This window comes from Calidris pugnax, unplaced genomic scaffold, assembly GCF_001431845.1.
Source record: "Calidris pugnax isolate Ruff unplaced genomic scaffold, ASM143184v1 scaffold17, whole genome shotgun sequence".
In the NCBI taxonomy this organism is placed as follows: Eukaryota; Metazoa; Chordata; class Aves; order Charadriiformes; family Scolopacidae; genus Calidris; species Calidris pugnax.
In genome coordinates, this window is record NW_015090794.1 from 3684022 (window position 1) to 3701143 (window position 17122).

At 50.7% G+C, this 17122-nt stretch overlaps 1 protein-coding gene across 1 annotated transcript in view; it reads left to right on the plus strand.

Annotated features, from left to right (window-relative positions):
• PRKCB (protein kinase C, beta) overlaps nt 1–17122 on the plus strand; it is a 130712-nt gene that overhangs the window by 42427 nt on the left and 71163 nt on the right. The window contains exon 3 of the mRNA XM_014936185.1: nt 11663–11745. Coding sequence (XP_014791671.1) covers nt 11663–11745 — 83 coding nt within the window. The remainder of the gene's footprint in view (nt 1–11662; nt 11746–17122) is intronic.

A 17122-nucleotide genomic window follows, 5' to 3' on the forward strand; every position in this document is an offset into this window, starting at 1 on the left:
CCCCTTTAAAAAAAAAAGGGGGGGGGAATATTAAAGATGTGTCATTTGGAAGCGAACAGCAGAGTAGCCTTCTTCCCCCTGCTCTTCAGTGCAGCTGCTGTGGGCTGCTGCGGGCTGCTGCTGTGTTTTGGACACTGCAGGCACCAGATTCACTTGATTTTTGTTGATGAGGTCTTACCCTGAGAAGCCACAAATGCCACTTGTCCCCACCCCATAGCACCTGGAGGCTGCAGCGTTGGAGGGTGCTGTTCCCCCATCGCTGGGCTGGGATGCTGGGCTCCAGGGAGGGGAGGTGTTTAACCCTACATCTCCTATAGGGTCTTTCTGCCCTCCAGGTGCAAAGGGAGCAGCAAGGCTTCCTTTTGCAGTTCTGCAAGGGTGATCCTTTCTTTGTATTTTTATATTTTCTTAAATCCCTAAATTAGGTGGGGGAATGAGTACCTAGAAGCATTGCTTGCACAGAATGGAGAGACAGGCTTCTGCTTTCCAGGTGTGTGTTGGAATGGACCATAAGCACCTTCCAAGGGGTGGAATGGGGGCTTTTGGAAGAGTTAGCTGCTCCGGGGGCACACGTGCAATTCTTTGAGGGAGCAATGGGTGCTGCTGTGGTGGTTGGGAGACCTTGCTGGGAGTCAGAGCTGCAGAGGGGGGACCACAGCCAGCTGAGTGTGCTTTGAACTCCCACTTCACCCACCACATCCTCTCCCTCCTGAGGAGGCAGGCTGGGTGCCGCCCTCGTGTTGGGACCTACTGAGTTCATCTGGCCCTTGAGCATGAGATAGTGGAGGAGCTCAAAGAGTCAACAAGTCATAACTGGCTTACAAGAAAAGGGCACAGATGGCTGATAGCCACACAGCGAGCCCGGGGCAGGTGGGAGGGATGGGGTAGTCATGCCGCTGCCTGGATGTGTCGAGAGCTGTCTGGAATGTCCTCCCCATGTTGTGGTGGTGTAGGTGGTATAGGCGGTGGTGTGTCCAGGGGCGCGGGCAGCAGAGAGTCGCATCTGCCAGAGGTAGGGAAGGGCTCGGTGGCTGCATCCAAACCAGCCTGGTCTTGGGAATTGCTGCCTTGCTGAGCCGTGGCTGGGAGATGCTGGTGAAAAGCGGACGAGCACCAGAGCGTGGAGACAGCACAAGCTGGAAGGCTCAGTCATCCGTGAACTGACGGAGGAGAGAGGGGAGGAGATGACGGCATCTGCAGGAACCTTCCAAAATACCCAGCCTGAGGCAGTGCCAGGAGCAGCCCGGATCCTGCCCACAAAACCCCTCGGCACCTGAATACATTTTCCTCCCCATCCTGGGGCATCACTGACACAGGAACATTTCTGGGGAGTCCTGAAACTTGTAATTCATGGAGGAACCAGGGATGGGGTAAAGCTGGGCTTGCACAGCGCGGGCTTTTGCCCGGCTCTGGAGGTTGCAGTGAGTCCTGCTGCCCGCTCTGGAGCCTGGTGTGGGCTGGGCTCTGCTGCCCGATGCTGCTGCTGAGAAGCATCTCCTCCCTGAGCCATGGAGCTGGGGCTGGGGGCTCGAGGGGGTCACCAAGCTGCTGCTGGTGCTTCTGGCTGCTGCTAGAGCCCTGGCTGCTGCTTCGTGTGCCGCGCCGGCCAGGAGTGGGGCTAAATTATTCAGTCTGAAAGTGAATCTCTGTTACAGCGTGGTACGGGAGAAATGCTGATGAAGTATTTAAATTCTGAGCCGTTTTCTCTCTGAGCCGGGACGAGGCTCTCTGATGTAAAATTAATGTCTTTGTGTCTCTGGAAATAGCCGTCAGTCCTGGGGGGGGGGTGAGCAGAGCGGCGAGCGCTGCCAGCCTGTGGGCATCGCAGGTTTTGGGAGACTGCTCCCAGGGAGGGCATCCTGCAGGATCCTGGATCTGAATTTTCACTGATTTTTTTTTAGAGTTGGAAGGGACCATAGAGATCATCTAGTCCAACTCCCCTGGTAAAGCAGGACCACCCAGAGCTTGTACTGGATTTTTCCACTGAATTTTTCTCCTCAGACACAGCCTTGTTCAGAAGCTATTGTTGCCCCTCTTCCCCTCCCAAAAGAACAAGTGAGTAGAAGAGCAAGGGGTCTGTGTTCTTGGAGAAGTGAGAACTCTCCCTGTAGAGGAAATGGGAGATGGGAGCAAAAAAACCTGGAGCTGATACTGGGTGTACGGGCAGGAGGAGCCTAAATAAATGCGGGTGTTTCAGTCTGCCCTTTCCCTAACAGGGATTTGCACAACAGAGAGGATTCCTCCCATCTTCAGGCACGTAATCCCTGTCGCTGAGCTCCTCAGCCTTTCTCATGGCTCTGGGGAAAGGTCTTGGGGGGTCAGGAGGAGCAGGAGCATCCTCCTTTCACTGAGAAAAGGGGAAATGGCATCGGCCAAGGGGCTGCTCAGCCGGGGATGACTCGTGGAGCCTCGGGCAGGCCCTGCTCCTGCATGTGTTTGTGTCCATTGCTCCTTCCCTTCCCAGAACCCAGCCTGGGATGAGTAATGATGGGCAAAAATCCTGCCAGTGATACCATTGTCTTATGCAGTCCCTGCTCTGGGATCTGCAGATGGGATCTGCTGGAGAGCAGAATGGTCAGTGCCGGTTGTTTTTATAACGGCTGGAAGATTGTATAGCTTTAAAAAAAAAAAAAAATAGTGCTGGTTTTATTTCAGAAATACCAGGAAATGCAGGTTTGTCTTCCTGGCACTGAATGACAGCTTTCTCAGTGCTAATTTGCAAGGCTGGGCCTCTTCAAACCTGTAATGAAGGTTTCTTTGTACCATTAGCGTCGAATTAACTGGTCTGAATAAGAACCGCTTTCTTGGATTGAAAATCTTCGTAGCTGTTCAGGCAATCTCAGTCTCCCAGAGAAATAAGGCTGGTGAGACCTCACAGAAGAGAAGCCTGCTGTCTCATGCTTTTTTTTTTTTTAATTTTTCCACATCTTCCCTACGAAAAACAGCTCTTCTATCCTTTTCTGTAAAGGATTTGGTGTCTCTTGTTACGTCCTCAGGTCTGATGAGTGAACCAAACACAGGCAGAACCAGTGCATGGGTCTGGACTCACCATAACCCCCCCGTCATCCCAATCCCCCGAGCTGTTCCCTGATAGGTTTCTGGAGCAGCCAAAAAATCCCAGATCGTTTCTCCTGTGTCTCCAGAGCTGACACAGGGGAAAACCGCTGAAGTCTGATGGGGAGCTGAAGATATTTATTGTGTTGTAAGAACTCCAGAAAGCTTTTAACCAAAGCTGGGGATTAAATCCAAAGAGCACAAATTTTAGCTCAGCTTCTCTTTATGTGCTGTAAGTGATTAAAAGCTGTGAAGCGCTGTCAGAAATTTAGGACTTCCCCTCCTGGAAACCTTCTTTCCCCTTATTTTACAATTACCATGCTTCACTGATTTTGTTTGATGTAGCGGGTCTTATTTTTTTTTAATGTGGGAATGGAAAAATTGTGGGCAACTGTTGGCTGTGGTGCATTTCAGTACATCATCGGGGCAAAGCCGGGCTAATGCAGCTGACCCCGCGGGTTTGCCCAGCGTAGGTGGATCAACACAAAGCTCCTTTATAAATCTTTTTTTTTCGTTGTTGTGCTTATTTTGTTTTCCCTCATTTTGATAATCTGAATTCCAAGCTGTTTCCTGAATATCTTGTTATTTAGGAAGGGGAAACGTTATCTAAATGAGAATTTCCACAGGTTTGTAAGGGAGCAGCTACGTACCGAGATACGCTCGAAATAATCTTCGAGCTTCGTGATATTAGAACCATCTGCTAAATCACGGCTCCGTCAGCTCTCTGAGGAGGTTTTAACTCCTCCCTGGGTTTGATTTTTAGATGAATCTTGCTTGATCCTTCTTCTGGCTCTGTTAACTCTCCATCTGTCTGCCTTATTTGACGTACTGCATCTGAGACTGTTCTTGGTACCTCCAAACCTCTCCCTTGCCCAGCGGAGGTGGACAAAGGGCTTCCATGCAGCGGGAATGTGTGTTCTGGGAAGAGATGTACTGGGCAGGGGGGGAAGCTTTAGAGGTGACTTTCCTGAATTATTCATTTCTTGAAGGAACTCGGGGGAAAATTGATTAGCCCCTTCTTCAGAACATCAGGACAAGGACTTCACGCAATGAAATTAGGAGCAACAAATGGAGATCAAATAAAAGGCAGTGCTGTTTTATGCGGCATGGAGTTGCTAGGCAGGGTTCATTCCTGCAGGAAGTCATTTGTCACAGTGTCTGGGTTTTTTGAGGAGGGCTGGACACCTTCCTGCCAGCTAACGACGTTTCATGTGGGAGATGAGGCTAATCAGATCTCATGTGGCAGGCTCCAAGCTGATAGCGTGCAGGGGTCAGGAAATGATTTATCAATCCCGAGCCAGCCTGGCTCTGCTTGCCAGGTACGATGCAGGTTGGTGCTCTCCTGGCGTTTTTAAGCCCTCAGCTGTGGGTTGGTGCCAGGGCTCTGTGCAGATGGCCAAGAGCTTGTGTTAAGGATGCTGTGGCTTGGAAGCAGTTCCAGGGTTCTCCTGGCTTTCCTGGGCTGTGTGGAGATATGGTGCTTCGGGTGGCACAACGCCACTGCTTGCCCTCCACCATCTGTGACCCTTTGAAGTCATCCAGCTCCTTGCACGGAGTGCATCCGTGTAGCATGGACAGGGCCCGGGGCAAGGCAGTTTTCCTTCTAGAGTGTGCTTCTAGCATCCCAAAAATCTGATCCAGAGCAAGGTCGAAGTGTGCTGGAGAAACGTAGCCCCAAAAGACCTGCTCTGAGCAGGACTGGCCACTGCGTTGGACAAACGTGCGTCCTGGCAGTAACAGCACGGGCAGAGATGCAGCCCCAGAGCTTGGGTCCGCTGCTCTGTCCTGCTCTTGGGATGGACTCAGCAGTCTCAGACACTTGGTGTTTGCAAATAAAACACTAACCCTGAGACTTCCCTGGGCTTTCAGGTTCCTGGGAATACCAGTGCCCACGTAGGGCTGGCTCCCTGGGCAGCCTGATGCCGGTATAAGGAGCTTAAAGCCTTGATAAAGGGTTTTTTTCCTGGGCAGAAGCCACTGGACTGGGAAGGATTTTGTATTCTAAGAGCAAATCTTTCAGCATTGTTGTGTCTTTGGGCAAACTGCCCAATTGTCTGCTTTTGGGAAAGCATCTGAATGGAGACGGAGCATGTGAGGTGAGCTGTGGTGCATATGGTGGGGAAACTCTTTTGCATTTGTTTACACTCGGTAAACAGAAGCAAAGAAAACACTCTGAAGGAGAAGGAAGGTGCACGTGCAGGCGACGCAGAGCAAACAAGCTCTGTCTTCATGATAAGCAAGCCTGGTGAGTGAGGCTCATCCATGGGGGACATCAGCATGGCCAGGGCTGCTCCTGCTCTTCCCTGGAATGCTGTGTGGGAGGAGAGCAGAGCCCCAGGCTATGGGCTGGGGGAACCCCTCGCATGGGTCGGCTTCAGCATCATGGGCTGGGGTTGTTCCAGGCACAGGGTAGGTGGGAACAGGGGGACCATGCTCCTTCTGCAGCCCCCGAGAGCATGGGGTGGATGGATGCATCCCCCTGCCCAGCCTGTCCCAGCAAGCCTTGAGTGGCATAAAATCCCACCATGTCCTGCTGCAACATCTCTCCCTGTCCCCTCCAACAAAGACGTTTTTCCTGCTTTAACTGGGAGCATCGGGGGGAGGAGGGGACTCTCTGTTCCCACAGGACTGGCCACACCATAGAGACAAACTGTTTATTAGTGACTCTGCCTGACACCTTACTAACTTGGATGCTTGTGGTGGGTTAGTCCTCGGCTGATAACTCAACGTGTCAGAGCCCTGTGCAGCTCTCCAAGTGGGGAGCTGGCTGTTCCCACCCGCTCTCCCTCACATGGAGGTGAAGTACCTTAAAACCTGCCCAGCTGCTTCACAATGGCAAGGTCTGTCCTCTCATTTTTCACTTTCACTGAGGTTTTTGTTGCTTGCTACATCCTCTTGACCCCCAGGAGAACCGTCAGGGTCCAGGTGTGGGGGCGAGACCTGCCCCTACAGCAGGACACAGCAGCCTGTAGGGAAGTCTTCTCTAAGATCAGTGTTGAGCTTGCTGCTCATCTTGGTCACCCGCCATGGGTCTGGGGATGACAAAAGTCCTCAGCAATCAAGGGGCTTCTACCCAGTGGTGTGTATCACAGAATCTTCTAGGTTGGAAGGGACCTTAAAGATCATCTTGTCCAACCGTCAACCTAACTGACAAAAATAGACACCCACACAACAAACAAGGAGCATCATCACTAAACCATACCTCCCAGCACTACATCAACCCGTCTTTTGAACACCTCCAGGGATGGTGCCTCAACCACCTCCCTGGGCAGCCTATTCCAATGTCTGATAACCCTTTCAGTGAAAAATTTTTTCCTAATATCCAGTATGTGGTATGTATGTATGTATGTGGTGTTTGGTTTTTTTTGTTTGTTTTGGGGGAGGTGGGGGGATGGAGGTTTTTTGGGGTTTTTTTTTGTGTGGTTGGACTCAATGATGTCAAATGTCCCTTCCAACCATGAATACTCTGTGATTTCCATGCAGTACCATCAATGGATTTGTCCCTCCTGCCATCGCCGGGGACTTACCGGGGGCTTCTGTGTGCTGCAGTGATTTTGCAGCATTGTTCCAAAACAGGCAAACGTACGGCTGTTCCCGACCGCATGCTGTTGACTAAAGCTTTAATTTGCTGGCCTGTCTCCCTGCGTTCGGCAGCCTGGCTTGGCCGGCTGTCAGCAGCCGGGAGCTGATGGATGTGCTGCCTGCTGCCGAGCTGTGCCAGCAGCCCTCGCTGCCCCAGGAGGTCCCTTCCTGGGCTGGAGGTGCAGCCGGACACGTGCTCGGCAACGTTCTTACTCTTGGAACGCGTTTGGGTGAGGTTTTTCTGGTTGGCAGGTTCCGTGATCAGTTTGGGGAAAGTGCTTTATGGTTTTTCTTGAGGATTTTTGAGCAGTGGTTTAGGCCAAGGAGCCTTTAAGTATATAAATGTATATTTAATTTTTTTTTTTTTTAAAGTAACACTGTTAGCATTTCCTCTCTTTCCATCCTTCAAAATAAGGCTAGTTATTAAGGTTTGAAAATACCCTGGTGCCCCATTGCTGTTTTGGAGACCTTTTGTCCCAAATCTGCATCAGGATCCCAGGGAATGGAGGTCCGTGATCTTGCCCTGGCACTTCGGTGCAAGATTCCCCAGATCTGCGAAACTCTGCTGGGGATGCTGTTAAAAATGTGCATTCCAGCAAGTCTTGTAAGCCTGTGGAGATCTTTTATGGGGTTTTGTATCCTTCGCTCCCCCAAGACAGAGACATGTCCCCAGATGCCTGCAATGGAGATAGCTCCAAAGAAGAATGTAGGGCCAGTAAACATTCTTGCATTATTCAATAACAAATAGTAAAGGTTAATGTTTCGTTTTTGTTGTGTGTAAATGACTCGGGACGTTTGTGGCTCACTAGTGGGATTTGATAACTTTATTATCCATATAATAAGATTTACAAATTAACTGTCTAATTAGCAACGTGGGAAAGCTGCTGCTTGTACTGCAGTTTCTAAACTGACAAAGATGCAGGCTTAAAATGCTGAAGTGTGGTGAAACCAGGAGTGGTACGGCAGCGCTCGTCCCTGCAGACCCACGGAGCTGACTCTCTGGGTCCTGGTTCCAGGGGAACCAGGCAGCCTCTTCCCGGCATAATGCACCAGACTAGGCATGGGAGGAAAGATCTATCACATCTTCTGTTGGGTAGGATGCAAATTTAGGAATGAAGGCAGGATTACTGGTGCAAGCTCCTGTACCCGATTAATTCTGTTGGTCATATTTTTGCATGGATGGACTGTTCACTGAAGCACTCATGAAGTGTTTGAGTGGATCTTTCCATGGCTCGTTTGAGCTCTTGGATGTGAAGCCCACGCTTCTGTGATGGGCAGAGGCTCTTGTTTCCTTTGGATGCATATGGAAGCATTGCACTTCACCCTCTTCCAATGGATTGTCCTTACAAGCTATATTAATGCTGAGAACCTGCTGTTCTTGTGAAATACTCAGTTGCCACAAAGATAACTTGCAGTGACTCGGGTATCATTTGCTTAATTGAACAGTAATATGAATGTTTTTTGAACACGCGGCAATTAGTTTGACACTTGAAGAGAAAATACTGCATTTCTAGTGTATTCTAGTGTACTCCTGCTCAAAGGGCAGAGGTGTTACCGGTGTGTATATATTTAATGCCATCTTTAATAATTAAACTCTTCAGTGAAACCTTAAAAGAATATAGGGAAAAGGCTGCAGTAAAAATCTGGGATGGTTTTAAGCTTCTCAGACATTGGCTTTCTAGTCTCTCTTGCTACTAGAAATGGGTATTTCACCTCTTCTGCTTCTGCAGATGTAAAATGAATGTGTTCTGCTTTCCTAGTGTCTTTGGAGAGGCAAGAGTGAGCGGCTCGCCCAGGGTCAGTGTGTGCACACACGTGTGCTCAGCTTGCTCCAGTCATCCTCTCGCACGTCTGCCAGGATCAATCGCTTGGCTGTGTGCTCTCCTTTCCCTTGCTTCTTCAAATTCCCTCTCTGTTTCTCCTTATCGCCAGAGTTCCGCCTGTCAAATTAAATGTGTAATGAGCAGAGTGCAGAAAACCACTGCAGATTCTTCTCGTGCACAGCAGAACTGAAGACTTTGATTTTTAATTTATTTTTTTTTTTTAATTTTAAGTCAAATGCATTTGAAACCCACAGCTCTGCTGATGCTCTGTGTCTCCTGGCTGTGCGATGCAGGCTGTGGGGAACAGTGCATCCCTCTTAATGTGCTGGCAGAGCCAGGCCCTGGTCCTGTCTGCCTGGCACGGAGGGGATCTGGGAGTGTTGCTTCTGGAAGCAGAGCACCGTGGCTTTCTGCTAGGGCTGAAATAGAAAGGTCAGATTTCCAACTTCCCATAAAATAAAGCCAAACCGACAACCCGCCCTTGCCCTGTTCAGGGGAGGTGCATGCAGAAAATGAGAGAGAAATAGCTGAGGTGGTGAAGGCACTGGTGCAAGGGACAGAAACTAAGCTTTTTTTAATCCCCATCATAACCTCGAGTGCTCCTGCAGAGGCTGCTTTCCTCTCCCTGCTCCTGAATCCTGGGAAATCTGTCTCTGTGCCCAGTGCTGTGACTGGTGGGGTGTGCTCAGCTGGACGGGTGCTGCTGGCAGGGCTGGCATCGTCTGTCTTGGTGCTGGCAGGGCTGGCATTGTCCATCCGGGTGCTGGCCTGGGGCTCCACAGGTCTTTCCAGAGGGTTGCCGTGGGCATCAGCGTGGCAAACGGGCAGCACACAGCATTCCCTGGGTTCTGTTGGGAGACAGAAGGAGTGGCTGGGAGATGGGAAGAGTGTGGCAAGGAAATCAGTGGTAGTGCCAGGCAGGTTGTGGTGGTGGAAGGGGTGGGATGGTTGGCTGTCGTGTCTTTTAGGAGAGATTAGTGATGGCTATGTTCTCCAAAGCCCTGCGGAGCAGAGCCTGGCTCATGTGAGGTGGCCTCCCTGGATGCATCCAGCCGGAGGAAGGCTCCAGCATGGGCAGAGCCAGCTGGATGCTCAGTGCCTGGTGAGGGCAGCCCCTGGTTCACACCATGCAGAGCAGAATCCAGGTGGTCTCCTGTGACCATATGTCACCCATGGGTGAGCTGTGACTGACGGGATGACCTGTACGGACATCTCCTGCCCTTTCCCTTCTCCAGCTTCAGTCACCCCAAAGGCAGGAAGGTTATTTTCCCCAAGCAGAAACGAATATCACCGTCCCCAAAGTGCCAAAGCTTCTTAGGAGGTAGGGGAGCACCAAAGGACCTGCTTTTCTTTCTTTCCCCACTCTTCAGTCAGGTTTGCATTGAACAGCTCTTTTTATATGGCACAGAGTAATGGCATTAGGAAGTTCAGCCTAGTAACAATCTTGTTTCTTCTGTTGAACTCCAATTATTCCGGCTCCGCTGGGAACCTCTCACCACAGCCTAGATATTGGCATCAGCGTGCAACCTCCCGACAGCGCCTGCGCTCCAGCGTGTCACGGAGCCTTATTGAGTTTACACACACACTTCAGGACAAATCTTTGCTAATAGAGTTCTAATTCCTTCCTTCCTGCCTCCCAGATGCTTCTGTCTCCGTACACAAATGACAGAAAGGGTGAACAGTGTTTTCAAGAAAATGTTTATTTGTTAGACGCAGAAAAGCAAGCGAGAGGTCCTGTGAGGAGAGAGTTCTTGGCAGCTGTTGTGCCTCTTCAACCTTCTGGGTTTGGTTTTTTTCAGAATGAAAAATGCGACAAGGAGAACGAGTTTAAAGCTGGATGTGGCAGGGCACAATGAGGGGGGATTGTGAGTTTAATGTCAAATGTCACTTGCCTTTTCCTTGTTCCTTTGGGAAAGACCGATATTGATGCGATTGAAACCCGCTTCATTATTGCACTGCTCAGTTTGTTATCTGTGCTCAGTTTTTCTGAATCCCAGTGGGCTGCATCTCATCTTCCAGTTGCTCTTCCATTTACTGTAACAGCAGCTCTTGAGAAAAGCACGTGGCAAATAAGAGACCCCTGAGACAGAGCAGAGTTCAATGCCCAGGTTTCCCCCAGACAAAGGCAGCCTTTGCACAGCTTTGCTTTCTGCACAGAATTGGCACTTCTCCCCTTTGTTCTGTTCCTGCTGGGGCTCCCTTCATACAAGGTGGTGCCTTGGAGCAGAGGTCCCATCCTTTGGGATGGGGCATGGTGTGGATGCAGGGATGGAGTGCGGTTGGACCTGCTGGGGCTGGTACCCAGGAGGAGGTGACGTGGGGTGTGAGGTGGTGCCTCTGTTCCCCAAACCTGGGGCACCCTGGCTTCCCAGAGTGGTAGTGCCACCTCCGGCTGCGGGGTGAGGTGGGTTGAGACCCTCAGAGAAGGACCTGGGCCCTCAGTTGAAATTATCTACAGCGCTGAGAGGTCTTTTTGAGGTCTGTCACTGAAAGTAAGGGGCTTATTTGGTATTTAGGGAAAAAAATTAGCCTTTAAGTAGAGCGCTTTGACTGCACAGACTGCAAAAATACTGCCGGCAGCTTCAGATTAGCATGTGCTGGAAGGGTTTGGTGGTTTAAGGGATGTGGATTTAGCTCTGGATACTCTTGCTTGAAAGTCTGGGTGGTGATATGTTGGGATTAATTTTCCTGCGCTGTTCCCAGAAGGGTGACTTTGTCATCGACATGCGTGCGTGAGGAGAGGGAGACGTGTGTGTCTTCTGGTCTGGCAAATGGAGGCTGTGGAGTTGCTGAAGAAAAGCAGAACTGTGGGAGGAAAATTGCCCACCTGTTCCCATCGGTACAATCTTCCATTTTTGGACACATGCACTTTTCAGCTCAGATACCCGCGAATGCCAGATTCTCCCTCTTTTTATACATGGCAGTGACCTCAGAGTGTGCGCAGCTGAGCGACAATGAGCTCAAAGCCAACAGAAGGGCTCCCAGCCCTCCTTTGACGTTCGTTCAACGTTTTGCTTCTGCTTCGTTTGACTGAAATGCCGGGTCCAGTTGACGATGTTCAATAAGTTTTAAAAATCTGCCACAGGTTTAGTTAAGGAAAAGTAAAGTCGTCTCATAGAGCAGACATAATAGCTTTTTATTTCCTAAGCCCTGGGTTTGCGTGGTGCCAATCCCCTGACGCTGTCTCTGTCTTCTCTTTGCAGTTTGCTGCTTCGTGGTGCACAAGCGGTGCCATGAGTTCGTTACCTTCTCCTGCCCTGGTGCCGATAAAGGTCCTGCCTCGGATGTAAGTACCTGCTCCGGCGCCTCGAGCGAAGGCACAGCACGGTGCCTGGTGGGTCACGCTGTCTCACAGCAAATTTGGAGGTGGCCTTCCTCCAGCTTTCTTGGCTGGTGACGCTTCTGCGCCACTACTTCACGTGGATCCTCTAATTCATTGTTATTCATAGTTGTGTGGGCTCTCATGTGTTATTTTGATACACCTAAACCACTTTGGAATCATCCAGTAACTTGCTCTCAGGAGAGCGGGGGGGAACGTACAGGAATGCAGAGATGTTTCTCTTTGGGGCTGAGTCTGCAGCCTTGCCCCGTCTCCCTTTTGTCCCTTGAGTTGCAGCCTCAATTTTCCCATTGGTAAAACGATGTTTCCAGTCTCTGCCACTTGAACCGAGGGTTTAGGTTTGGGGTTAATTAACATACATGACCCACTGAGCGCTAAAAAGCTGTTTTAAGACTTTTAAAGGCCAGTGTGCCCTGAGCACTCTCGTCTGGCAGGGTTTAGTTCCAGGTCTTGATGGGTTCCTTTTGTCACAAGTGAAATACCTGAAAGAATTATCTGTTTAACAGATGCCTAGACAAGAGTCAGCCCCAGGAAGGTGCCTGTCCTTGCTCCTCCTCAGCTCATCCCTTTTTCCCAAGGCATCACTGCCCCGTGTTGTTACTTCAGCATCAGTTTTTCGGTGTTACCTGGGCTCGGGGCTCTCGGCTGCAGCATCCCTGCTCCTCACCCCGGGGGCTTCTCCCTAATAGCAGGCAGGGGGTTTTTAAGTCTGTTTTGTATTGTTTTGCAGGGTTTAATTAAACCAATATATATGTTTGGTTTTCTCAAGGAAAAAAAAAACAGACCCGCAGGCACATTTTCATGCTTGCTGGTGATCGTGGTCAGTGTTGCTGCCTCTGCTCCCACTCCTCTCAGAAAACACAGAACTGGCCGGGCAGCATCACCAAAGACAACAAAATTACTGGGAAATGCCAGTCTGGGTGTGACTTATGGAAAAGAATATTGCCCATCTTTATAAACCCGAAAACCACCCAGATGCCCGCTGACGAAGTCCCTGTCCTTATTTTCACAAGGGTTTCATTTCCCGGTGAATCCCTGGGCTTTCGGGGGCGAGTGAGAGAGCGGAGCTGGCTTAGGCTCCTCAGTGGGGTTTTGCCAGCGCCTTTCAGGTCTGTCTGGCAGTTTTTTTTGTTTTTTTACCGTGGAAACTGGCTAATTTGGGGAACTGCGAGGAGAAAAAGAGCTCAAATTGGGGAAACGGCAGTGCACCACAACTCTCACCCTTAAAAATAGAACCAGTGGGAGCAGGCGGTGTAACACGCAGCTGAAGGTGGAGGCTAAACACGCGCCGTCGGCCGCCCGGCGTGAAACGGGGCTGCGTGCCGTGATTGTGATGTGTGGGAGCTTTTGGGGAGGGGGGGGGAGGCTGGCAGGGAAGGGCAGAGCTGGGGGGGGGGGGTCAGCCCCTTTTTGGGTATAGCCTTGGGCAGGAGCTGCAAGGAAAGGCTGTGGGGGCACGTGGAGGGTCGTGGGGGCCGTGGGCTGGCCTTGCTGGCTTCCCCTTTGGTTTCTCCTCCTCTATTGAGCGTACTAGGTTTGGAGCATTTCTGCCTGGATCTGAGAAATCTCACTGGGCTTTGTTCCTGAAGAACCTGGGAGCTCCTCAGCAGAGCTGCCGGGCGAGGGGATGGGGTGGGATGGGACCTTGCACCCCCCACCATTCCTGGTGCTACCCTTGAACCTTCTCACTGCTCTGGCTCTAGCAAAATGGTGACATTATCCCAGTGCCCAGCTTGTGGCTGATCAAAGGACCTGCCTGTGCAAAACCCCGTTTCAACCCTGACCCCCTGATGCTGGATTTCTTGGGGCACGTGTGCTTGCAGCCCCCCCGTGCACAGCGTGGTGCCTGCTGAAGCCTACTTGACAGCGCTCCTCCACCTCCGGAGAGGATGCCTGGCAGGGTGGTAGTTTTAATGAGCTGATGATGAAGGTTTTGGCTGTTTCCCACAGGCTGAGCTGCCCTGGTAGGTGTCTTCCAGCTCACCCAGGTCGGTGCCGCAGCCGCCTGGTCCTGCTCCCGTGGGGGTGCTGGGGGTGCTGGAGGAGCAGCCCCGAAAACGGGTGCTTTCAGACTTGGGCTTGAGCCCAGTTTGATACGCCCAGGTTTATTTCCACTTCCCACCAGACCATTAGTCGAGGTATTATTATATGGATGTTTAAATCCCCCATCCCTGGGCACTTTGCACGTGACCATCGCTTTCCTTACTGAGGCCTTTCTTTTCCATAGGGGCTACTGCTAATTGCAGCGTATTGATGGCTGTTGAACAGTAAAAATTAGTTAGTGGAAGGGAAAAGGAGATGCTGCAGAGATGCCAACCCAGGAGAGACTTAACGCATCTCCAAATACTCCGCTCCCACAGACTGTTAGTCTTTATGAGGAGCCCCTGCCACCCCCCTTACCTGCCCCATGCACACCGTGGGCCGGGCTCCCCCCATCCTGCAGCTGGTGGTGCTGGAGGTTTGACAAGGACCTCTGCTGCCAGGTCGTGTCGTGGTGGGAGATTCCTTCTGGCCCTGCAGGTTGAGCTCTGCTGCACTTTTTCCCCTCGATTCGATCATCTAAAACGCATAAAGAAAACGGCAGCAAGACCCTCTCATGCATCTAGCACCCTGCAGAACCTGTTAGGGCTATGAGAGGTCTATGTCGTATATACAGAAATATGTATGTTTAAATAGGTATTTTGACATTTGTGCAGACAGAGATGAAATCTTACTGATAAGGCAATGTAACTTAGGTGCAACATACCTGGGGAAGGGCTGCTGTCTGAGCAGAGCCCCCAGGCTCCCACCCCTGGCTGGGCTGGGGGGGCTGATGGCTGTGGGGACCTAGAGGAGGTGATGGCAGGGGGCAAGGGGGACACCAGCCCCACAGGTGTGTGTGGCTGCTTGGCCATGGGAGCGGCAGGGTGGGCACTCCAGGGGGCTGGAAAAACGTGGTGTAAAACTGGCAGAAAAGTGCCGGCGAAAGGCCGTCAGGGCAGGGGGAGATGGGAAAGCTGGAACCACGTAACCTTGCTGAAGGAAAATGAGGTTTGGCAGTGGGAGAGCAGGGAGGGCTGGGATCCAGATGCCACCTCCAGAGCTTTGCTCAGGCGCTGGGCAGCCTGCCCGCCCGGGCGCCGCTTTCTTCATCCTTGCTCATCAGCTGGGTACCAGCTGGCAGCAGGCAGGAAAGGCGGCAGGTACCGGCGAGATGTTTTGCCTGTTCCTGCACAGAGTTTTAGACAAAGGTGGATGCAATGCTTTTCTTTTTCTCCCCACCAGCCCAGTCCATGGGGTGAGCAAGGAGCAGCGGGGAGCCCTCGGACAGCCTGGTCCTGTTCCCCAAGTGCAGCCCCTTGGTCCTGGACCAGCAGGTTTCTCCCACACGTGTCTTCTCCTGACCCTGCAACTGCCTGGCTGGCTGTAGGTTACTGTGGGCAGCCTCTGCCTGAGAAGGAAAAGGTCTAAATTAAATCTAGATTCTAACATTTTAAGAGGTGCCACTTGATAGCAGGGCATGCATAAAGGCCCTTGATCGAATTCTCCGTGGCTTGCTGTTATTGCTGGGTGAGGTTTGCCACTGTGGCTCATTGAGCAGACAGGTAAAAGCTGCCCAGTGGGTGTTAATTAATTTTTAATATATTATTTCTGAAAATGAAAAGAGCAATGGAAATGCTTGGGACTTAAAGCAGGGAGCAAAAATGGCTCTTCTTTGCTGTATGGGCTTTTTTTTTTTGCCATTTAGCAAAGCCCTCTGGGAGACCCTCTCCCCTGGACAAGTGCCAGCTGGGGTGTAATTGGGGGATGTATGCAGGGCAAGCTTCCTTCCTTCTGCATTGGCAATCAAGCTTCTTACAGCAACATAATCCTTGACGAGCTTTGAATCAGGAGACAGAGAACTCCTTCACCAGACAGCAGTGCCCCGTCTGCTTCGGGAATGAGCCGAGGATGGGGGCTTCATTTTGGGAGACCCTCTCCCCTGGACAAGTGCCAGCTGGGGTGTAATTGGGGGATGTATGCAGGGCAAGCTTCCTTCCTTCTGCATTGGCAATCAAGCTTCTTACAGCAACATAATCCTTGACGAGCTTTGAATCAGGAGACAGAGAACTCCTTCACCAGACAGCAGTGCCCCGTCTGCTTCGGGAATGAGCCGAGGATGGGGGCTTCATTTTGAAGTGATGCAAAGCTCGAGTTTTCCTTTGCTCTGTTGTTGCTAATAATCACGGCAGGAATCCAGGGCGACCTATAATTATGTCAAACGCTGGCGGCATCTAGGTTGTGGTGATTACAGCTATGCATTTTTTTCAGTCGGTGCAGCAATCTGGTAACTGTCTTTCCTTTCACAAATACTAATACCCAATGAAAGCTTGCGGAAAGATTGAGATGAATTCATTGCATTTGTTTAAACCTTACGGTGTGTTCGCCGTTACAGCGGGCCACGTGATGCTGCTGAGCTGGAGAGGGAAGAGATTCGTTCTGTGAGATGTCATCCCCATCCCCAGCATCTGCAGGGGCAGTGCAGAGCGGTGGCTGGAAGAGGCTGCTCTGGCTGGGGCTGCAGACGAGAGATGCTGCAGTTCCAGCCAGATCCCAGCCTGGGCTGGAGCTTCTCACGCCAGCTGGCTGCTGCTTTTCATCCCCGGAGCTGCTCTTTTCTAGGATGCTAGTCATGGAGCCCAGGGGGAAAAAAAATATATATATATGAAAAGAAAAAAAAAATTTCTAACTTTGCTCTTTGATCTCTGTATCTTTTAGTACTTTGTTGTTACTTGACAATCCAGGAGTAGAACATTTTGTATCCTGTAAAGGGCTGATGGTATATATGGATGCTTAATTTTAAGCATCTGATTAATACTAGTTACTTAACTTTAAAGAGAAGTGTTTTATTTAAGTATGTGCTTAAGTGCTCTATGGGGTGGTGGCTTGTGTATCAAGCACATAACCCTGGGGGCAGGCTGACATTTTACACTTTTTGGAGCATAACAGAATAACTGGAGAGCAGTGAAATGTCAAAGTCTGTTTCTGTTACCGTTGACTAGTCCTACTTTGGAGCAGTTTTCTGTTTGATCTGCTTGTGTGTGAACCTCCTTGAGGAGAGAGAGAGAGAGTGTGTGTATGTGTGTGTTTAACCTTGCAAAGTCTACCGGCTATGAATCTTCCATCTAGGAGAGGAGGACTAATTATACAGCGATGATAGGGCCTCTAAGTTAAAAAAAAATTAATTGCTTCTTGCAATAGAGAATGAAGCTGTAGCTATAAACGCTGGCACTGAAGACACCGGGGCTGCTTTCATGCTAGATTGCTCTTAAGTCACGTCAGGTATTATATTTTTTTTGATGGC